Here is a 25,407-nt window from a genome sequence, read left to right as displayed (position 1 = left end):
TTACTTATTACTTATTATTTTTCAAGAGGGGGATCGACAAGGATTTAACTAGGAACTTGAGAACCTTGCTGTCAGAAACAAATTGGGAAAGAAATAAAATTAGATGTAATGAAAAATTTAACAATTTCAGAAGGATTTCTATCAAGAAATGCCCTTTAGTAAAAACGAAACAGTTTAAACAGAAAAATGCACGGATTACTAAAGGAACTGTAAAATTTACCTATACGCTAAGAAATTTCCTTGGAATATATAAACATAATTTGTACGATACCTTCCAGAATTATATGGTAAATTTCAAAAGAAAGTAAATTTAAATGGTAAATTTTATTCGTACTACTAAAAGATTGTATTATGATAATTTAATGTGAAATTAAATATGTTTAAATTAATTTAATGTGTGGCAGTTATTAATGAAATCGGATTTTAAAATAAAACATATCAGATAACTTCATAAAAAAAAGAAGAAAAAAGGGCTTCTGTTATCTAATCCCTAAATAGGTAGCGGAAGAATTTAATAATTTCTGTTCCAGTTTTTCAAACAACAATCCATTATTCAAGCAAAGCCGTTCACCTTAAAACGATTTTGTTGATGAAACATTATTTTAATTTCTTGTTAATGCCCAGGAAGTTAACATTTGTATTTTAAATATGTATTGTAAATATTCCTTGGATGTTGATGATACAATTGTTAATAATTTAAAAGAAGACGTAGTTCCCGTATTATCCCCCTTATCAATTTAAATAATGAGTCTTTTAGTAAAGGAGTAATCCCTAGTTGCTTTAAGTTCTGTTGTTATTACCGTCCTTAAGAAAGGTTGAGCACTTAATTTACACGATTAAAAGCTAATTTTTTTATTGCCCATATTTTTTAAAGCGTTTGAAAAAATTATGAAAAATGTACTTTTAAAATTCCTTGAAAAGTATACCAAGCTTCTATTAATAAACTTTAAGCGTAGTTTAAGGAAAAATTGTATGCTGACACAAGCATTTCCCAGTCGTTTAAAAAAATGTTTAATTTAGTAAATAATAAAATAATATGATGCGGACATCACATGATTTCCTTATTATTATTGGTTATTAAAGTACATATACACATTTAAAAAAAATGAAAAGTACAGAAAAATTTTATTTCAATAATAACTTCTGATATTTTTTCTTCTTTTTTTTGTTGTTATTATGACATTATTATTTATTGTAAAAGATTTTTTACAATGACAGGTTAATAATTATTAATAAATCAATATACTTAAATTAAAAAAAAGAAGATGAAGTCGTTTTTGAACCGTTGTGCCTTCCTTTTGTAAGATCCAAATATTTCGTTAAGTAAAATTTTATTTGACTACAACTCTGGAACCGATGAAAATAAGTAAAACTTATGATATATTGTTGAAAAGCTCTCGATGAAGGCTTATTACTGCAGTTAAAAAAAGTCCAAAATCTAAATGTACTAAATTTGGGCTTTTTTGGACACTTTTGGTCCAGTCGATTGCAATCAAAAGAGATGCACAACTAGATATTACAACACTCCTAAATCTAAAATGTTAACATCCTACGGGAAAATATACGTGCTATGAAGTCAGAAAAACTATTTACAATTGTTGTCATACCAACCGTAAACAAATAGTTGAAATGTCATCTTTTGATAAAAATATACACGTAAAATTTAGATCCTCACTTAAAAATGTAGTACGCGGAATGTCTCATGTCGTGGAAGTATTCTCTGTCCATCCCTTATCTTTTTATTGTTTATTTATCACCTGCCTCAAATTCGTAAACCGTTCATTGTAACCCTTTTCGCAGACGACAAAACGGTATCTATACCTAAACATAATCATTTAAAAGGAATTGTACCATAGCAGTTCAAAACATTATTCATCGGATGTGACCAACTAACTTTATAAACTGATAAAACCGTTGTGATAAAAACTGATAAAATCATTATTTTACTTCTTAAGTAGACGTAACATTACTGAACGCTTGGATAAAATTTCCATTAATGATACGATAGTATTTTTTTTTTGCCCACCAAGCAAAATTTATCAGATGAAAAGTGAAAATTTCAAGATAAAAGTGTTTATCAAATGAAAAGTTCTCCAAATTGATTTCGTTTGTAACAAAATCAAGTATGATTTCTTCTGAAGTGCTTTAATAAAGTTGTAAAAGATCATATCACCAATATCAAATATTTATTATCCCTACACATTTCGTTAAAAGTCATCTCTAGGGCTCCGTTAAAAAGTCTGAACGAGTTTCTAAGATAGGAAAATTATGCAGGGCCCATAACTATAAATCGTCCGGACCTGTATGCAGAAAATTATATTCATTTACTGATCTTCGTGTTTAAATCGCCAGTTTGCGTTTAACTTCGTCAATCGCCGTGGCGGAGTGATATCTCGGCCTTTCATCCGGAGGTCCCGTGTTCGAAACCCGCTCAGGAGTAGGATTTTTCATACGACACGAATTTTTATCTTCGTATTCCCACCTAAAACCTTCTTTGTAAGCTTCTACGGTGAATTAATCGGTAAAATTGATGAATGTGCTATCTTCTTACAGTTACTAATTTTAAGAAAAAAAAAAACAATATACACATTTACAAAACCAGACAATGGAACAATCGAATTTATCCAAACATTTTCCGCCACCTTATAAGATCCGCAGGCTACTTTTAAGGTTAATAAGAAATTTACATAAATATAGAGTTTTACAATACCTGAGAGGGGAGTAAAGGGCCCTTTCTCAGATAATACAGGGTGATTTTTTAGTCCTGTTACCCAATTGTTAATTTCTGATAAATTTTTCTAAGAAAGAGAAATTTTGTTTTGTGACACGAAGTTGGTAGCGGTACTCAACCGGTATAGATAGGGCAGTGTCAGTTGATTCTGCTTGAGCTGTGTAAACATTTGTGCCGTTTCCGGTCGTGTTATGAACAGAATGTCTTTTACAATAGAACAACGAGTTTTCATTCTTGAACAATATTTTGCTACGAAATCGTACGCGAGTGTAAAAGAATCATTTCAAATTAAATTCGTTAGGGTTCCTCCGCCACAAAAAAATGTCAATTTCAAGGCTAGCAAAAAATGTCGATTTCGAGAGACAGGTAGTGTTTGCGACAGAAAACGTAATGGTCGACCAACTAGCTTGATAGATGACGTTTTAGAGAATGTGAACAAAAGATTGCTCAATTCTCCACGGAAAAGTTTATGAAAACTTTCCACCCAAGTCGGTTTGTCATATTCGAGTGTTCAGAAAGCCGCTAAAAAATTGAAATTGTATCCGTATCGCGTACGATTAGTCCAAGAGCTTCAGCCTCCAGATTTAAACAAGCGATTGCAATATTGCCGTTGGTTTAGGTCTCTCGTAAACGATAACGGAATCGTATTTTTAAACACAGTGTTCTTTAGTGATGAAGCTTGGATCCATCTCGATGGTTATTTGAACAGTCAAAACTGTCGAATTTGGGCGGTTGAAAATCCTAACGATTTACAAGACAAATCTTTGCATCCTGAAAAAATTGGTGTGTGGTGTGCGATATCTCGTCATCGTATAGTCGGACCCATATTCTTCGAACAGACCTGTAAACGGTGAAGTATACAGGAATATTATGCGCCAATTTGTGTCCATCCTGGAACCTCAAGAACGGTATTGCTGGTTTCAGCAAGAGGCGCTACATGCCATACGTCTCGAGAAACCGTGGATTTTCTGCAAGAGTTCTTTGACGATCGAATAATAAGCAAGGGCTTATGGCCTCCAAGGTCTCCAGACCTCACATCTCCTGACTACTTTTTGTGGGGCTATATTAAGCCCGAGGCCTTCAAAAATAATCTTCACACTATTGATGAACTTAAAAGTCAATATTACAGACTTATCACGAATATTTCCAATGCAACTCATAAAAAGATTTCTGCTAATATGCTGAAAAGAGTCCGTGCGTGTATAACCGCAAGGTGCGGGCATTTTGAGCACATTCTTTAACAATTATGTAAGTAATAGCTTTTTATTAAATCTCTTTTGTAAGTAACAAATACATTTTTCAATTCCACCTAAATTTCACTTTCTTAAATTACATTTAAAATTGGGTAACAGGACTAAAAAATCAGTCTATAGAATAAAAATCCAAACCAGAAACATAAAACTAAAAAATAAAACAGACATACTAAAAGCTTTACCAAAAACAAAAACTATACACCACAATATCAAATTTTAGTTATAAGACCACACCAAGGTGCAAAAACAGAAAGATCCGGTCTAAAACTTCGGTATCATTGCCCAAAAATTGACGGATATTTCTGGGAAATTTTAATTTACGACGCAAAGCCGCATAACGTACGCAATCCACAAGAATTTGGTGCACGGTCATGCGGCAATTGTATCGTGCGCATAGTGGTGCATGTCCTGCTGACATCAGGTACTCGTGTGTGACTTTGGTATGTCCTAATCGCAATCGACAGAGGACAACTTCCTCACGACAAATTTTTCTGCATGAAGAGTCCCAAGGCAACATTAATGTACCGGAGTTTGTTATCAACGGTGGCCATCCAATCACCTTGCTATTTTGCTCGAAGAGACTGTTTTACGTAAGTAATAAAGTCAGAAGTAGCAAAACGAGTGGCGAAGGGAGGTTGATTACAAACCTCTTTAGCAGCGGAATCTGTCCTTTCGTTACCTGGAATTCCCACGCCGCAATCCAACAGAAAGTCACCTGTGTGTTGCGACGATTCAACTCGGCGACTGCATTATAGATTTCAGTGACCAACGGATATCTAGAGTAAAAATCTTGTAAAGCTTGGAGTGCACTACACGAGTCGCTACAAATAAGGAAATAACGGTATTTTGGGTTAACGATATTCAATACCTTATTAATAACGTAAGTTCAGCAGTAAATATACCTGTAATATTAGGCAGACGAAACATGTGATTCTGCTATTAAGAATAAATGCGCTTTGGTTATACAGAATTTAATGAAATACCACTATAATACATGGTTCATCAGTACAATAATCATTCAGCCATTACAATAATTCGAATAAGACCCGCACGACTAAATTCTAAATAGGGAATCATGAAAAATGTTGCGAGGCTTATGCGAATAAATACGATATTTTCGTATAATTCAACACAATATTTCGATTTATAAGAAAAGGTCTTATTATGCATCTCTTATCGTTTTTAGTAAATTACCGAACCGATTAAAAAATCTTCTCCAATTTCTGAAAAAAAAAAGAAGAGTAAATGTTTTTTTTTTTTCTTAAATAGAACGAATTAAAAAAAAGAACCTTAATCCATCTACATCCTGTTCAACAGCGTGATCTGAATTGTGAATGATTTTGTTGTAATTTTTCGTACTGCATGTATTTACTTTAACATTATTTCTCAGTGTCAGTATTTAAATAATTAATATGGATTTTAAACATATCTACTTTTTATCTTATAATTTGTTTTGAAATCTATAATTTATCTTTTATTTTATTAGGGTGATCAGTATCAAGTATATTTATGTACCGATCAGGATAAAGATTTTTATAAATATTTTTTTTTTGAGTGGTAAACTGTAAATATCGGAATCGTTTCCCAAATTTAGATAAGCTTTTTAATCACGTTAATTCCACATCCTACTAATATAAAAAAAAATTATATCGAAATCATTAATGAAAATATAATGAAGCCTTACTTTTTGTTGGAATCATTAGTCTTATGGCTGTTATAAATTCTGTTTTTTCATCTTGTACTGATCTATTAACCTTGAAGTAATTATTACAACCGATATCCTTTAATTATCTGTTTTTTCCGATACAATCATTATCTTTCTGTACAATTTTTATATCCTCTGTAGCGCTTTTGTTATGAGAAGAGTGAATTCTGATGTCTTAAAATAAATCATATTATCATATTCGTCTCTTTTCAAGATTTTACCACAAACGTCTCTCATCTCTTAAACCTCTTTACTGAACAACTTAATTTATAACACGTCATCTTAAGTCTCACCGCATTAGGAAAGCCACTAACCCTTTCCTTTGTGTTTTACCTATCGACCACATTTATTGCCATAAAGCGTTAAACCAATCTAAACAAATACTTTTAAGATTACCATTCTATTATCACATATATTTGATGCTGACAGAATTATATCTACATAAAAGCTTTCTATACCTGTAGCGGTTACCTTTTAATTGAATTATATTAATTGAATAATCGTTTGTTTTTTTTTTTCAGTGTGTTCACGAGTGCATTGGAAAGAAGACAAAAATAGTAAGTAATATTAAAGTAAAAACCGTTTCTATTTTTTCGGTTTAATTATTTATTAAAATTTGAACCATTTATCCTACCCAACTAAAGGGCATTTGTATCTCTCTCTCACTCTCTCTCTCTCTCTCTCTCTTTGTGTGTCTATTCCCCTTAGATTAGCAGCGGAATATACCGATCACTAGCGTAAAATCCCAATTCGTTAGTACATGTCTCGTGGTGGTCAAGTATATACTTGGCCGGTCTCCGTGGCGCGAGTGGTAGCGTCTCGGCCTTTCATCCAGAGATCCCGGGTTCGAATCTCGGTCAGGCGTGGCATTTTCACACACGCTACAAATCATTCATCTCATCCTCTGAAGCAATACATAATTGCACCCCTAAAGGGAACCCTCCGGTCCCGGAGGTAAAAAAAAAAAGAAGGTGTATACTTGTTATGTTATTATATATCGATATATATGTGAAATATATATTAATAATATATCGTTTTATATTATAGTATGCGATTGTTCTTGTTCATAAAATAATGAACTATAACAAAATGTAGGCGTCGGAATATACCGATCATTAGCGAAAAATCCTGATTCGTTGGTACCAGGGGATAATCGTTGGTTAGGGATAAATTTCTAATTTAACTTTCGTTATATCAATTTTCAAAAAAAAAAATATATATATATATATATATTTTTACCCGAGGTAATCAATTTTAGACACCTAATAATCCCATTCCGAGACACCGCTCGCAGGACAACCTACCTGGAGGACTTAGCTGCAGAGGCGTGCCATAGGTACGCCCTCCACAGCTAAGCCCACCAGGTAGTAAGAAGTGTAAAATAGGTATTTGTGTCTTTATACATAATAATATATTATATGGCTGGCCTAAGATTGTGCAAGACGACACCTCACTTTATGTCGTACATCCCATCCCACCTCAATGGGCTGTGGGAAGTTTGATTATTATCCAATAATTGAACACACTGCAACGTACAAATTAGGAAAGGAAGAAGATATACATTATTAAAAACAGAAAAAAAAACAACAATATTTTTCAGCTATAAGAAAATAATTTAAATAATATAAAATTGATTTTCTTTCTATACTACAGAAAAAAGTACATATAACTGAAAAAAAAGTTCTAGGAATTTTATAACGTTTTAATATTCAAGAATTAGTAATCAATAGAAGTTGAAGTATTTTAAATATAGATAGATCTCAAATAAAATGATATGAAGAAATTTATCACTTTAAAAATATATAAATAAAATTAAAAAAAAGAGTATATAAAATACAAATAAAAAAAAAAAAACTTTATATTATAAAAGTAATGTAAAAAGATAATTTTATTTCTAATCGATACACACGTAAAAAATATTCTTAAGAGATTTTTTGAGAGAAAAAAGCTCTAATAGGTTCATGTGGAAAAAAATTCTGGTGTTTTGAAAGCGATACAACAAATTTTTGAAGTGTTACCACGAAATGTTATCCTTGATATGTTATTCAACAAAGATTTATTTCATATTTATAAACAAATAATTTTTCTATATTTTAAATAAAACTATTATGGTAAATTTAAAATTTCACGGATTTAATAAAATAATTTGATTTTGATATTGCATGGAAGTGAAGACGATAAAAAGTGTATTAAGCGTAAGAATAATGCAATTAATAATTCTATTTCTAAAAATATAGGATATGACGTAACATCAAAAATGTGTACAGAAAAATAAATTATAATAGTACTATTAAGACCGATATATATATATATATATATACACACACACATACATTTTTTTTATGCATTCCAGTACTACTCATAATATTACTATTATTAATATTGCATTTTATATCAACAAATAGTTAACAAATTAAAATGATCTTATTATAAGTATTGATGAAATTCGGTAAAAAATGTTTGAACTTGGGTATAGTAAAACTGACTTCCACAATTTACACCACCATCTCTAATAGATTTAATGAGTTGATTTCCAGAAATATGCAAGTAGATATACAGTTGAACAAAAGAGTTAATAGTTTTCCTTTAGAGACTGAGCTAGTGAATTTAAATTTTAATGTTCATCAACTCCTGAGTTGATTAAGATTAAAATATCAATAAATGAATAAAAAATTATTGATTCAGAGGTTCATTACAACAGAAGTAATACATCCTACTAGAACTTGCATCCGTGAACATCCACGTTCGAAAAAGGAGGAGATGTACCAGAAGGCAAGTATAGCGGATGCGGAGGCATCGTTTATCCGCGGTTGGCAGAAGAGATGGAATCGGTCGACGAAGGAAATCTGTAGAACCTACAGACTTCCTCGGACCTCCAAAGATGACTGCAAGCAAGAGGAACTAGAGTAACAGTCGACCCGGTTCTTAACCGATCACGGCCGCCTTAAAGAACTATTGTATGCGCGGGTATTAAGACCCTCCGCAGAGTGTGATTATCGTAGAAGGGAGGACATCGAAGAATACACTGTGTTCGAGTGCGCACACTTCCCCTTGTAGCACATGGAAGTACCCCTGAGAAATTTCGGCAGGCTTATTTCAGATAACATCATCCTGAAGACCGAACGGATCTGCACAAAGACGGCAGAGGAAAAACAGGAATGAATTCAACCCGATTTTCCCTTGGAAATGTGTTCGAATTAAAACCACCTTCGTCCCCAAGGAGTAGTAAAAGATAAAGAAGGTTGCTCTTCTTTATCGTTTACTACTACTCCTTAAACGTAAGTTATCTTACGTTTTACTTTCCCACTTACAGCTCTATTGCTGCTACAATAGCACTGCTATAACGGGAACTATAGAAATCAGCTAAAATTTTATATATCGGTATTATTTCAAATGTCGTTTCAAGACCCTCTCTTAGTCCAAAAGGGATAAAAATATTTACAGAAACTTCGGGAAGATACATGTAGTGCATCCTGAAGAAATATGTAGTGTATTGGCCAATATTTTCATCAAAGTTTTCTCACTGGCTCTACCTAAATTCTTCGAAATGGCTCAAAAGATTTCTATGTACGGGCATGGATGGGAATAAATTTTGGACAAAATTATAAATAAAAAAGGAGGGCGATAATTTTTCCCATTTTTAATTTTAAAATTGTTGTATAGTAATCGTAGAAAATTGAGCTTTAAATACGGTGAAAGTACTTTAAAATTATTTAAAATTCCAAAATTTTAAGTCACGGATTAATCGTGGAGGGATAATAAATGTTATTTCTAAACAGTTTTTATCTGGTATCTCGAAAACTCGCTGACCAAAAAAGTTGATATTTACTTATACATATTCCAGGTTTACTCTAATTTTCGACCCCATCGAACAAACGGGGTATGTGGGGTACACATATTTCTTTCATTAAAATAATTTTTTTAGCCTAGTTGAATAACATTGAATGACGTAAATATTACTCCAATAAATAAACTTTTAACAAACAAAAAAAAACAAGCAGTTGAAAGGAATCCGTACTTAAATATCTTTTTTTTATGTTTAATATTTACGTATATACCTAATTTTATGCAGTTGGATTTTAAATCCAACTCTACATAATATTAATGCAGATGACATAGCAACTTTTAAAAAAAGGCAAAAAATGTTATAATCTGTTGTAATTTCTATTGTTAAAAATTTTAAATGAGATAACTGTCAAGGGAGTGAAATCTGATGAATTTTTTTTACATAAATATACTTCAAATACAGTAAAACCATAATGATGAAAAGGTTAATCGGTTAAGGAAGTTAATTAGGTGTAAATTCTTTTACTAATTGTTTTCATGCTTACTCCATCATGCATTTTATACTGCACAATTTTTAAGGTTGTGGTTGCATTTTAGAATAGTGTGATTAAGATGACAAAATCGGACGCAACTTTTTTACTGAATTTTTTAATCTTTTTCGTAATTGGGAGTCAAGTCTGTTCATTTGCCCGTTCAATCGATCCAGTAAACACACTATTTTCATTATTGATATTATTTATAAGCAAGAATAAATTTTATTAGTGATTTTTATTTAATAATAATATACACAATTTTTAATTCGTTTAAAATAAAATTATTAATACCACGGTACTAATGATTTCTTGAATTTTACCTTAGTAAAAACAGAATTATATTGATAATAATTGTTTTAATTAAATTTAGATAAATATTACTTAACTAAATATTGTAATATTGTCAATTTAAACGTTTTCTGAACGTAAGAGACAGCGCGGGAATACTTTGTCAATATTTAAGTATCAATATGACGTTTCTTGCATTGTGCGTTATCTGACGATTCAAACTAATGTGGGGAAAGGTTTTGACAGCATTTGAATAAGAACTGCATAAGTAAAATGGAATACAGCAGAAACAAGTATAATAGAAACATGATTCACGAGCTTAAATATTATTTTTCTTTTGATAAATATATATTCGTAAACAATGACAAATCGGACTCAGAATTGGTTTTTTGAAGATTTTAATATTTTTCACAATTGTGAGTCAAATTTATTTCTTGTACCCGCCATAACGAAAATATTTACATAATTTTTGTTGTAGAAAAAAATTAAAAACAAAAGCACGTATAGAAAGTTCATAATGTATAAACTAATAAGTAATACGTTATTTTAATTATTTACAATAAAGTTTTTATTTATATTATTTCATTACTTAATACATCATTGCATTTTTTCATACCGAAAAGAAAACATTATTTTCTTACGTTATACTTTTACGGTAAGTATTAGCAGTGTAATATATATAAAGCGTCAGAGTTAAAGCGATACCGATAAGAACAGATTTCTCTGGGAGTAAGAACGATCAGTTAACAGATAATTTATGTAGTAAAAGATAGACGGTATCACATATAGAGCTTTTCTTTCTTTTTCCTTTTTAGCCTCCGGGAATTACTGTTCAGGGATTACTTCAGAGAATGAAAGAAGATGATATGAACGAGTGTAAACTAAGTGTAGTCTAGTGCAGTCTCAGTTCGATCATTCCTGAGATGTGTGGTTAACTGAAACTAACCAACCAAGAACACCGGTATCCACAATCACCGGTGTTCTAAATCGGTAGATTTAGAACACCGGTATTAAAATCGGTATAAAAGTAACTGCCTTTACTAGGACTTGAATGCTGGAACTCTCGACTTCCAAATTAGCTGATTTGCGAAGACGCGTTCACCAACTCGGTGGGTTATCACAAATAGAGCTGAATATCGATTAAATTTCATGGATCGGTTTTTCTATTCAGTGAAAAAGGCGATGGAAACCGCTTCGTTCATAATTTTCCTTAGTAGACGTAACATTAGATACTATTAAACTAGATAATGGTTGTGTTATTTTCTGTAGGGAATTTTGAATTTTATCTGTCTGCCAATAAACTGTATGGTACGCAACACGGAATAAATCACTGCCACAATCATTTTTTATAATATAACACTGTTAAAAGAAAATGGTAAATAATAATAATAATAATACAATGAAAAATTAATAATACGTATATAACACACATTAAATCTATAAGTATCAAAAACGGCCAGAATTTTTTTTTTTTTATAATCTATACGTGTTTCCATAATATACACAAAATTCTTTATAAAGATTAAATTTCATACATACAAATCAATCGTAAACATGTTATAACAATTTAAAAATAAATTCTATAGAGTTTTTAATTTATTTCATGTTATTATCACTCTCCATAAGGTGCGTAAACATCCGATGTAGATACCATATGACTTCCTTGTACGCCTATTAAATTACATAAACACATTTTTTTATTAAATGAGAAGTACATAAAATTTACTATAAAATCTACTTCCTACAAGGAAGTAAAAAGGATGGCGTGTGGGTTGGTTTATTTTTTTACGTGCTCACATCTTTATTTTAGCTGCTATTGGCGCAGAGTGGACCAATGGTGGTGCGCCGGGCGGCTGCGCGCAGCGCACGAATCATTCATTCGTTCGAACGATTTATACTTCACGAACACTTCCTTCGTCCGACCGGTTTATACTTCTTAATACGATCGACTTATCTAAAATTATATTTTGTGTTTTGGGGATAAAAAAGGAAAACATTGGGATTAGAGCTGCGTTAAAAAATTATAACTGAAGAAAAATGTTCAGGATTTTGAAGCTTTCGTTTTTATTGTTGTAGTACGCTAAAAATTCATGAACGTTTCAGTTCAATTTGCAAAAGCATTTAACAAAATTAAGTGTAATGAAACGTAAACTACGTAAAATTTCTTGTTTCTATTTAACTTGAATTTTTTTTGCCAATTTAGATCAACGAAGATGGTTCCTTAAGTCCTGATGGCATCAGACAATACGCAAAAGAAAACATGTTTACTGAAGATTGGTCAAAAGAATTAGGAGGAAAAGCAGTAGAAAAATGTTTATCACAAAATTACAGTAAGTTAATTGTACAAAACTATATCCTAGTATTAATATATTTGTTTTTATTTTTTAACCCAAAAACGTTTTAAATATTCTTCTACTCTAAAACCTATGAAGTTATTCATATAATAAACAGCACAACTGTAAGGCTGTTAGCTGCTTACGTAATATATCTCTAGTATACGATAATAGTTACGTAAAGATTATATTTAAAAACGCAGTAACAATTTTAATTACTTTTTTTTTAAAAACCTGTACTTTTTTACGCTTATAAATCAGCTATTCAATGAATTTTTAATTAATGATACCGACAAATATTTAATTTTACTTAATTGAGGAGTCTTTCTATATATGCTTACATAAATAAATTTTGACGGTAGTAATCTTTTTATCTAATCTAGTCTGATATTTAATTGAATATAAACTTTTATGGTACGTTTCCATAAAACACTTTTATTTCTGCGTTTATAGAAATTAATATAGATTTATTTATTACTTAATATATTGCAATTAATATTATATATCTGATATCAAAGCAAACAAAGATAATAAATTCCTATTAAAGAAAAATAAATTACTTCATTATTGTATTACTTAACACACAAACTAAAATTCAGTCAACATAATTAAATTATGATACAGTAATGGTTTTAATATACAGAAGAAAAAGGAAAATATATAGAACAACATTATTATTAGAAATATCTTCTTAACAGCGTTTTGTTAAAAAGTACTTAAAATAAATTAATAATTGTGTCATAAATATACATCGGCATGGTTTCAAATTAAAATATATATATATACATTAATACTGTTATTCATTTTATGGTGTGTTCCTGGCTCGATCAGGATATTGAGAAACTAACAAATACAAATGCTTAACTAATTAATTAACTAATTGTTCGACCTTAACTAACCTATTCTCTAACATATTAAAGTCTAATCTTAAAACCAACTAAATCAGATTTAATACTTTTTCCTCACCTCTTACGTTCAGTACTAAAAGTACCTAATTTATTCTCAATATGAGATGTTTTTTTTATCATTTTTCATATATTTTCGTTCACATTCTTTTCCATTCTATTCATATTTTATTTTATACCTTTTCAATTAACTTACATTTTCTTTCACGCTTTCACTTATTTGTGTTATCAGTGCAATAATGTTCTAATCAGTAGCGGCCATCTTATTACTAATAAATGACAATTATAAAAAAAAATGAAATAAAATAAATAGGAAAATGTTATCGATAATTTACAAAACTAACTAACGTCTCAAGTAAGTACTCCACTGTGGAACACTAAAAAAAAAAAAAAAATTATCAAATATTTCAACTACAAAACGGTCTATTTTTCTGTATTACTTCTTAGAAAGTAATTTAGACCACATTTGAAACTATCTGTGAAAACACAAGTCACTCGTCCTATCTTCGCTAATTCAACAGATCATAGAGACCCAGAACCTCTATTTCCAGGACATTTTCTCATAGGATTTCCACTCCTTTGCCTGAACCAAATTACCAAAAAATTAAAATAAATCGCTTATGTCGTCGGCAATTACTCCAAAAATTCATACAATCTATATGGAGACGATGGTCTAAGGACTACTTACATTATTTTCAGCGACGCAATAAATGGCGGTTTCCATAATCTTTGTGTTGTAGATTTAGAATTAATTACCGACGAAAATTCGTCACCTATGAAACATGGAATTATCACCCAGGTTTACCCGGGCTCAAACAAACAATTAAGAGTTGTTGAAAATATTAAGTAACTAAATCGCTATCTTCATTACGATTGTAGTCTGATGTCTTTTACATCAAAAATATTGTTTTTCAATACCGTTTACAATTATGCGTGACAAACTTAACATTTTAACTTAAAATGTTTGAGTTCTCCCAAGGGGTCGAAGGGGATTTGCGATCACATACCGAAAGGTAAATCGCAATGAGGTAAGAGCATCTGCTAAATTTCATTTCTTTTATATTTAATTATCGAAAAGTTCCAAATTATTCTCATAATTTAATAACAGTCTGTGTATATTTTAACGATACGGAAAACGGTATAATATAATAAAAAAATAAAAATTTCAAACTGGATGCGTTGCGTTTGTAAACCCCGTCATCCTCATCAACATGTACGTACATAAAATAACAAAATAAACAGAAAAATTGAAAATAAAAAATACAATATTCAATCAAATAATTCTTAAAAACCGCTTAAAAACATTATTTCCACTAGTTTATATAATGAGAACCGGTCAAAAATATTACTTTTATTGTTTAAGAGAATTCCAGGGTACAATCATCTTAAAAACTATCTGACCGACATAAAAATCTGCACTTGGACGGTCTCCTCCAGTAAATTATAAGCTCTTAGAATTTGATTTCTATATAAACGATTTTTCACTGTTTTTTTATTTATCAGTTTTTTATATTAATAACCGTTTATATAACACATTGTTTTTTTTCGTATTTAAAGATAGTTTTTAATAAAAAAGTAAATAAAACTGAGGTAAAATACGTTTATAGAAATGACACAATTTAAAGAACCCGACATATTTTCAGTTAAAAAAACGGACACATGAAGATGAAAATGATGTTTTAACTATATGTATTTAGCTATGTAATTAATATTAAATGACTTTCTAGTCATAGAAAAAATAAGGTTTAAAATTAAAAAAAAAAAAAAAAATCCATGGACAGAATAAAATATTTGGAAAAGTCTATTTAGTTAGTTAAAGGACATTATAGATTGGTACAGGAAATTTGTGTTAAACTAATTAAATTAATGCAGAAATAAATCATGTCAATAAAACCTTAACCTGAACCTTTCCAAATAAGGGTTCAGTATCTGTATTTATCATTGTACTGCGTATTGCGGTATAATATACTAATATATGGTAATAACATAAACAAATTATAGCATGTATTCTAATTTCAGATCAGTAACTTAATGTTGAGTCACACCATTATGTAGGCTTCCTGTGATACATCCATTATGTATCATGACTACCAGTTCATAAATTAACTTTTGTCATAAGCAAAATATATTTTGTATGTAAAAATCTTTTTATGTATATGAAGAGATTTAATTTTCAGTATGAATGTAAACACATTATAGAATATACTTAAATAAAATTGTCCTCGTATGATTATAGATCACATGGTAAAAATGGAAGATATGGAAGGAAAATGCAATCCAACATCAGTCCAATTCCAATACTGTTTATGGAGAGAAATTGAAACTGTAAGTATACATTTAGCTTTTAAAATTTATTCTTAAAATATTTACTTTATTTTTGCGTTACACGTCAACAAATATACTATTAAGTACAATTCTTCCTGATCTTTAATTAACAAATCACCTAATAGTCGTTCAACAATTAAAGAAACGAATGGAAACAGCAGAGAAATAATTTAATATGATAAAATGTCTCACCTTCAACAAAAAATGCCTTCTAACAAAAAATGTCAGCTGATAAATTCCCGTCATAAAAAAATGTTTTGTTTTATTTGATAATGTCGGCTCTGCTTAAACATGTACCATAGAAGAACAGCGTGTTAATTTTCATTTCTAAAAGTTGAAAACTGGCTGAAATACATTACGCGGATGTTCATATAGTACGGTAAAAAGTATACTAAACGTGGAAAGTTTCGTATTGAACAATTAAATCGGCCAAAACAAGTGATACCGAGTTTCATCGGAGCGGAAAACCGGTGGCAGTTACGACTGACACTTTGCAAAATTGCATTAATAATTTTATTGGCTAAGGCACAACAATTTTGGAAATAGCTGAAACTGTAATGCAAGTATCGGTACTGTCATTTCCATTATCGATGATAAGCCGAATTACCAGAAAACGTATTCGAGGTGGGTTCCGAGACGGTCGTCTGGAAATTCACAAAGACCCACAATTCACATTTTTGGTCGGCAGTAAAACAACGACTTTTAACGGAAAGTAATACTTTTTTATGTAGTATATGTTACGAGGAAATTTGAATTCATCATTTTGAGTCGGATTCCGAACGTTAGAGTAAAATGAAAATATTGCCCGCCTGGAAAAAGTTTATTTTACTATTTTACTTAGAAAAAGTAAAATTACTCCACAGAAAAATAATTTTGATTTAAAAAAGACTTAGAATCAGCTGATATTAAAATTCCACGATTCTACTGTACGAAGAATATTTCTGAGAAGCGGTTGCAAGGTACGAAGGCCTATAAGAAAACTTCTTACGGGCGCAATGAACGAGAAAAAGCTTCTTTGGCCAAAAAATACAAAAACTGGAGTGTTGAGACTTGTAGAAAAGTAATTTTCTAGTTAAGGGCTTAAGCGTGTAACATGTGCGAAGAAGAGATGATGAGCGGGTTTCGCCGAAACACATCAAACAAGTTGTACAGCATTCTTTAAAAAAAAAGTTTTGGGGATGCTTCAGCTACTTTGGATTTACAACTTTCGTGCCTATCTCCTGGATGAGGAACAGTGAAAAGTACCTCCCATTATTGGAAAATAGAATTTTACCTTAGAGAAACTTAGAGATTTACTTAGTCTAAAACGCTGTTTTTCAACAAGATTTGGTTGGGCTTCTGCCACTCATAAAGGAAAGTTAAGCTTTTCAGCTATCAGAAATGGATTCAGTTGTTTCGACCGGTCTGGAAATTGACCTGTACCCAACTGAAAATTTATGGGCAATTGTGCAGAAAAGACTGAGAAAAATGGATTGCACTGTGAAAGAGAAGATAATCTGTGCTTTGATAAAGATGTGGTTTCGCAATCAAGAAATTAAAGAACTATGTAAACAACTTATAGATTCAATTCCTAAAAGAATTGAAATGTTTATTAAAGAGCGAGGAGAACACATTAAATACTGTAATAAACACTGTACATTCTTTATGTGTAATAAATTTAATTAATTTAGAAAATATACTCTTGTTCACATTAATTTGGACAAGATTGTAAAATTTAGGGCCGTAATCTTTTTGGAAGATAATATCCGCCCTATACATCTGAAAAGACACAGTAAGCAGCTCTTCGGATGCGGCAGTGTTGCCGCATCCAAACGTACAGTCCTGATCTCGCATCATCAAATTTTTTTCTTTAGTCCTCTCAAATTGTTCTACGGGGGCATCTAGTTTGGCAACAATGAGCAGCCAAAAATACTATACAAGAACGGCTCAGACACCGAGCCGAACAATTTTTTATTACTGGAATAAGAAACCTGACAGAAATATGGGTCGGTTGCCTAAACGTAGTCAGGAATTACGTTGAAAAGTAGTGTAGAGTTTCGTTGTCCTGGAATAAATAATAATTTTTCTAGTTATTTATTTCTGCAATTTTTGAACGATTCTCACATTTTCCGAAAAAATTCTTCTCTCATGTTTACCCAGAAAGATAAGTCAAACAACTGAAGAACGCTAATAATATGATTTAATTATATCAAGCAGATTGAATTGACTTTAGAAGAAAAAATTTGCGCATTAAAAATTGTATAATAATATTTATAATTATCTAGCAGACCCGGCAATGCTTCGCTATTGGTAGATTTGAGTATATATATATATATATATATATATATAGATTAAATGAACACAATTGAAAGTTTTATAAAACATTAACAAAATGAACATTACGGAACCACAAAATTTAACCTTTCCATTTTTCCCTTTTACCCTTTCCTTTTCTCCCTTTTCCATTTTCATTTTACCATATTCCCTTTCCTTCCCCATTTCTCTTTCCTTATTTCCCTTTCCCCAATCCTCTTTCCCTTTCCATTTACTCTTCCCGTTTTTATTTTTTCCATTTTCCTCTTCTTCCATTTTACTTTTTCCGATTTTTCCCTTTCTCCCCGCGCGTAAATCGGTCCAGTAGTTTTTTAGTCTATAGCGGACAAATATCGGAAACGTTGAAATGGAATCGTAAAATATATAGTATAGCGTGTGTTGCTTTTACGTCCAACAGATAACGCTGTTTTATTTTTTTTTTAAAAAAAAGCATGTTTTACCTATCACAAGTGTGACATATATATAATGGTAAGTATATAAAAACACGCAGGTATTTGAATGCAATGGTATATCAAAATTTCAAACCAATCGGTGAACAACTTTCAGAGATTTAAGATCTTGAACAAACGAACAATTACATTTTTATTTATAAAGATTTTATGGATATCTGTATAAAAATGATCGTAATATAAAAAGCTGGAAATGATGTTGCCGAAATTTTCTTGAATTTGCTTAGAGCTTAAAATTAAAGTTAAACCCACTATGGAAAAAGTATTTTTACTAACTTGCGGTTTTTTACAAGAGTTTTTGAAACCAAAAGAAAATCTGGTAAACATATCTCTTAAACCGGTAAAAAATATAAAAAATTATTAATTCAACCCTCCCTAAGATACTTTTTCGTAATAAACAAAACTCCATTAAAAATGAGAAAATTATGGAATATTTAAACAAAATATTATAATTAAAATTAAAATACAGTGATTAAAATTATAATTATAAAAATAATTGTCACTTTTAAATATATATTTATACCTGCGATAAATACTTCCCGATCTGATAAGTTTATTTTTTTTATAAATATCGGAAAAAAATTCAAGTTGTGTCATCAGAACCGAATTTAACAGTAATTCTTGTTTTTAAAACTTACTGCATCGAAGTACGGGTAAAAGTAATATAATGATATCTTTCTAAATAAGTTTCCTTTTTAATTAAATTTTTAGGAAAGTTGTTTGTCTGTTTACGGGTGTGTTTGTGTAAAATATTTTAAATCGATTTATTAATACGTAAGTCTTCATCCAATCTCATTTAAACATTTTTATTTTTTTTCAGAACTGCCCCGAATCTAAAATGGATACAAGTAAGTACTAATTACATTATTCGATATATAGTTATGCACATAACAATTATTTACGGTTAAAATAATAAGAGAAAGAATATATAAGTAAAAACATTTAATATTTTGTAAAATTTACCCAAAAATTACTTTTTTCGACTCAACTTTCACTTTATTTTAACGAAAACAGTATAATTAAAGAGTTTAATATATGAGAGTTATTTGAAATACGAAAAAACGGTAAATAAGAAAACAAATTGTAATTTATTTATTTCTTCTTTAAGATAAACCGCTCGTTAAATTAAGAAGATAAACAAAAATATCCAGTGTTACTAGAATGTAATTTTATAGAAGGAATTAAGAGACCTTGTTTACCCTACTGAGGTGCGTCATACTATGATTTTTTTTATAATTCTGCCACTATAACTGTATAGAAAAGTAAATTAGCAAATGTTATATTCAAAAGACCGATTTATTATGAATATTCAACTGAAAACTTATACGTATAAAATTCATCCTTCGTTAGGTTTAATAAAATTTAAAACTATAATTATGTCATTATCAGTGCTGCTGACAGTATAAGTTAGCTTAAGGCCTGAAAGCATTAACCATCGTCGGAAAAATAATAGCAAAATCTTTTCTTTTTTTTTCGTAGTAAAATACAATTAAAGTCTTAATATATTAATACTAATTTCCGTTAATTTAATTACAAAACAAATACTGAAAATGCGGGTCAACTGTAGGAAAGAAAGTTATGCACCAAGAAAAAAGCTTAAGAATGATATAAAGGAAAAATTTAAAGAACATAAAACTCATTGGAGGAATGGTGCTCGACAAGAGGAAGCGGACACCTACCCGTTCAAGTGACAAACAGCGTCACTTCGACCCATATATATTATAAATTGCTCATACAGTTCATAATTAAGGACAGACAGTTCGTTACCCCTATTTTGGATAATATTTTTGTTTAACTGTAATTAAAGTCCTTTTTCACGAAATGAAGTTTTAGGATTCATAATAATCGATAATACTGATACTCCTTCATAATAATTCAGCAGTATTACCGACAAAAATTAATAACATTTTTGATAAGTACGAGTATTAGGATGATTCCAGTCGTCATTTTTTATTCCTTGATTACGGAATCGTTTTTACGATTCCTCACCATAACAGAAAAGAAAAACTATACTTCAGAGTTACATTTTTAAAATATAAATAAAAAAATTTATTTGTAAAATTCCAAATAAAGAAATTAATTTAAAATGATGTAAAAATATTAAGTCACCTTAGTAATGGACACTAATATGATCATTATAACATAAATTTAGAATGAGTCGTCTCATCGTTAATTAACTGTCCATTAGAACAGTCCTCAAAGTAAAATTTCAGAGAAATATCAAACTGGCAAAATTGTTTCACACAGGTCGTATGTATTGAGAAAACTAATAAATATATACGAGTAAATATTTTTTTTTTTGTCGCAACTTTTAATTTATAATCGGTTCCAATTTACCGGAACCATAAGTAAATTTGAATTAAAAAAAAGAGACGCAGAGAGGGTTTCCATCGAAATTCCACAAAGAAATGTATATGTATACATCTTATACAATATACATAAATACAAAAACATAAATAATTGTATACAAACATGAGTCCAAGAAGTAGACAAGTTCATAACATAAAAAGCAAACAAAACAATAAAAAAAAAAGAATAACTAACTCAAATAATAACTAATGAAGCGTAGAAACAGTAAAACAAATCGAAGGTTCAAGAAGTGTAAGCGAGGAACAAACTGAAAAATTTTTACGACACACCAAACCGCAGGGTAGCTGATTCACCTCAAATCTCGGAGAACTTACATATCTAATACATGCTGTCGCTTTATGCGCCTTAAGTTCTCGCTATTAAACAGGTTAACTGTGAGCCAGTTCACATGTTACGTCTCGTTTTTTATCTTACACCGAGTCACCGTATCTCCTCTCGAACGTTTGGCGTTCGAAAACCGTGTATTTCAGTGTTTTTCGCAAACCACGGCGCTTCTGTTATATTTCTCAATAGTTTTTGCCGTACGACTTCGATACTACTCTCGCTTATCGTATCCCACAGTGAGAATCGGTTTCAGGACCGCTAAATAAAGCGATTGCTTGTTAAATCATGATAGTTGCGACCCCTTGCCTAACAACCAGTACATCCTATGAACTTATGTTAAGCTGCATCCTTTTCTCCCTGACATGAATTCTGCACGTAAGACGGTGATCCAAATGCAGTCCTAGGTATCGCACGCTAATACTTAATATCGTAAACTAAAAATACCTGATTTCCGACGGAGGATTAAAAAACGGTGACGAAATGCTTTTTTTTCAAATATCTCTAAAAATAAAATAAATAAGTAAAAATTGACTTCATATGGCAGAATATGAAGAAAATTTTGAATAAAATAAGTTGTTTTTTTTTTAATATTGTAGATGGAATAATTTTTAAGTAAAATCGATCTAAGGTAAGACGTTTTCTTAAAGAGTGAGTAAAGGAAGAAATTAAATAATTCCAAATTTAACATTACTTAATGTAGCCTAAGTTCTTAAGTTATTGATTTATAAAAATAAAAGTTAGCTTTGTCCCATATATTTTTATTTTTTTTAAATAAAAAAAATTCTTATTCCAGCGATCTTTAATGGTTTTCATTTATAATTTTTTATTAGGACAAGACCGTTAATAATTTTCCAGTGAAATTAAAACAAGGTGTAAATTTTATACTACGTTTTCTAAATAGCTGAAATTTAAAAAAACAGCTATTTTTTGTACGTAAAAATAGACAAATCATTAATTTTAAAATATTGGTTTTTAATAAATATATGTTAGTTATAATGGTGAACGAAAGGAGAATTCCCAGACTTCAAATTAATTTTAAGAGAAATCTAATCCGAGTGCTCAAATATTAAAAAAAAAATATATATTTGATTACATATAAAAAATTATTTTTCAAAAAAGGTTTTATTTAACTACTATTAATATTAACATTAATAAAAAAAACGGAACCAAGTTAGAAAAACCCTCTGAAAAGCAAAAAATAAGAATTAAATCAACTTGAGAATTTTAAACAAAAAAATATAATATATTAACAAATATAAAAATGCACTGAAAAGTAAAAAATAAATTATATAAATATCTAATAAATAAATGTAATAATTATTACATTTTAAAATTAAAAGTAATGAAAATATTTAGTTAAATAAAAGGGTGGCGGAGTTTTTATAACATTCTTTTCGAATAAGTATTTATAGAGATTTGCTGTATTTTAAAATATATTTTTTGTTTAATGAGGTTGTTTAGTATATTTATATACTTTATCTGTAATAAAATAACTCAAGTTTTAATTATTTTATGGTTCAAATTTGTACCGAGATGACCTTTAAGAGTTAATAAGATTAAAAATAAAAATTAAATTTAGAAATCTTGCACAAAGTTATTACATTTTGACGGTATCTGAAAAAATATGAATTATTATCATTATTATAATTGTAATCGTAATTATGAATTCATTAAATAAAACTTCATAATTAATTAAAATGAAACTTTTAGCGGAAAGAGTGCGTTCAATTTGACTTGGATTACAAGCACAATTCGAAGATGAACTTTAACTATGTGGGAACACGTACAAAGAAAGCGAGTGGGTGCATTTTCCCAGATTGTTACTTGTAGCAAGTCAGTCTCAACTGGAGAGGTTCCAGCAGACCTTTCCGCCTCCTCGCGTCGTTATTGAAAATGAAGATTAATTGTTGTAAAAATAAATGTTGTGTTTTAAATAAATTATAAATACTGCGCCACGCTTTTATTTAACTAAATATTTTCATTACTTTTAATTTTAAAATCTAATAATTATTATATTTATTTATTAGAAATTTATATAATTTATTTTTTACTTTTCAGTACATTTTTATATTCGTTAATATATTATACTTTTTTTTAAATTCTCAATTTGATTTAATTCTTATTTTTTACTTTTTAGAGGGGTTTTCTAATCTGTTTCCTTTTTTTATTAATGTTAATATTAATATTAGTTAAATAAAAGCTTTTTTATAAAATAATTTTTTATATGTATCAAATATATTTTTGTAATTTTTTTTGTATTTTTTTTAAGACTAAAAAAAAGTAAAAATATTTATTTTTACACATCGATTTGGTACACGTACGTGTACCAAATTTCAAACATTTTCATACGATAGTTCATGAGAAATGAAAATTTTCAACTAAATGCATGAATTTAGCGTAGGGGTAACGGGTGGGGGTGGGTCATATCAAATTCCGACACCGTAGTGCTGTATTGTCATCGAAGTTACATAGGTGTACCAACTTTCATTGATTTTTCATACGATAGATCAAAAGATATAGCAGTTGCACGATTTGATTATTCCTAAAGCGAGTTAAATAAAAGCATTTAAAAACAGTTACAGCATTTCTATTAAAGTACAGGTAGAAAATTAAAAATCTACAATCCCCCATCATATTAAAAAAAAAATTAAAACTATAAATTAATTTTATTATTAATCACAGCCCGTTAGTATTGATATAAATTAATTATATAATAATTTCCACTTACCAGCTATTTTTATTATTATGTCCTAGCGCTTTCGGATATTAATCCATCATCAGGAACGTTTATATGTTATGGATTATAATTATTTCCTACACAAATTAATATATTAGATGAATTGTGAATTTTTTAAAAACGAAAATTATAAATACAACAATTGATCGTCAAAATGTAAAAATATAGTCGATGTTATCAGTCATGTCAGTATGAAGCTCTCGATTGGACATAATAATAAAAATAGTTGATAAATAGAAATTATTATATAATTAATTTATAAACTAAATCTCCAAACGTATTTGGTTATGATACAGCTGCGTTTTTTATTACACTTTGTCCTTAAGATTTGCTACATCATTTTTAAAATTGTTATAATTACCTATGTTAATATAATACCTTCTTTATCACGAATTACAACTAAACATACGTAGTATTAAAATATTAAGAGAATATACAACAGAATATTCTGAGTGGCATCACTTCCTGTATCATTCGAACTGTCAAATGTAATTTATATTTTAAAAGTACTGCCGATTACTTTTACTTAATTACTTTTACTATTATTACAATTACTTTTACTACTATTATAGATCTATTTATTCAATATATATAGTTAAATTAATGTTTTATTTTATTTATAATTTCAGAACCAAAATGTATACGCCTACGAGAAAGACTTCGCAAGCTAAATTCTTCAGGAATGTAAATAATATATTATTTATATTGATATTTATGAAATAAAGTAAACCGTTGTTGGGTGCAATAATTTATTAGATAAACTTTCATAAATTTAAATTTTATATTTTTTTTAAATCACTAATGTTATTAATTAACGTTTTCATTTCAACATTATTATTTTAAAAGCAAAATTTTTAAAAAATAAAAGAAAAACTCTTCAAAGACTGGTCAGACTACAATATACTTAAAATATAAAAAACAATATTTTTAAATTTGAAATAAAGGTATATTTATAACATCGTCGCTACAGAAATTATACATTTTTTTCTATTAAAAATAAACAAATTAAAATTAACCTTCTTATTCTTATTTTTCCTATAAAATGTTCATTTTTACACACTTTACTTAATATAAAAACAAACAGATAGAAGAAAAGAATTTATTTTTACTTTAATTAAAATAATTAATTCAACACAATTCCATCAACTTTTTCCACTGATTTAGTAGAACACTAATTTATATAAAATAATATATCGTGCGAGAAAATCAACAAAGAAAATAAAGTTCCGCAAAACGTTTTACCAAATTTAACGACTTAATTACTTACGAGATGTTAGAAAAAAAATTAAAAAAATAGTCCGAGAAATTAAAAAAATGCATACTTGTTTGTTCTAGAAAGGCAATAAATTAAAATA

The 25,407-nt window shown here is 29.4% G+C and overlaps 1 protein-coding gene across 1 annotated transcript in view; it reads left to right on the top strand.

Moving 5' to 3' along the window:
• Positions 1-25,067, top strand: part of LOC142318774 (uncharacterized) — an 81,365-nt gene extending 56,298 nt beyond the window's left edge. Inside the window, exons 5-9 of the mRNA XM_075355231.1 lie at positions 6,211-6,246; positions 12,500-12,626; positions 15,771-15,859; positions 19,442-19,469; positions 24,682-25,067. Of these exons, the coding sequence (XP_075211346.1) occupies positions 6,211-6,246; positions 12,500-12,626; positions 15,771-15,859; positions 19,442-19,469; positions 24,682-24,740 (339 nt within the window). The 3' untranslated portion in view covers positions 24,741-25,067. The remainder of the gene's footprint in view (positions 1-6,210; positions 6,247-12,499; positions 12,627-15,770; positions 15,860-19,441; positions 19,470-24,681) is intronic.
• Positions 25,068-25,407: the final 340 nt, after the last annotated feature.

The sequence above is a fragment of the Lycorma delicatula genome, chromosome 2 (assembly GCF_047948215.1).
Source record: "Lycorma delicatula isolate Av1 chromosome 2, ASM4794821v1, whole genome shotgun sequence".
In the NCBI taxonomy this organism is placed as follows: Eukaryota; Metazoa; Arthropoda; class Insecta; order Hemiptera; family Fulgoridae; genus Lycorma; species Lycorma delicatula.
This window is presented reverse-complemented; position numbering and strand designations above follow the sequence as displayed.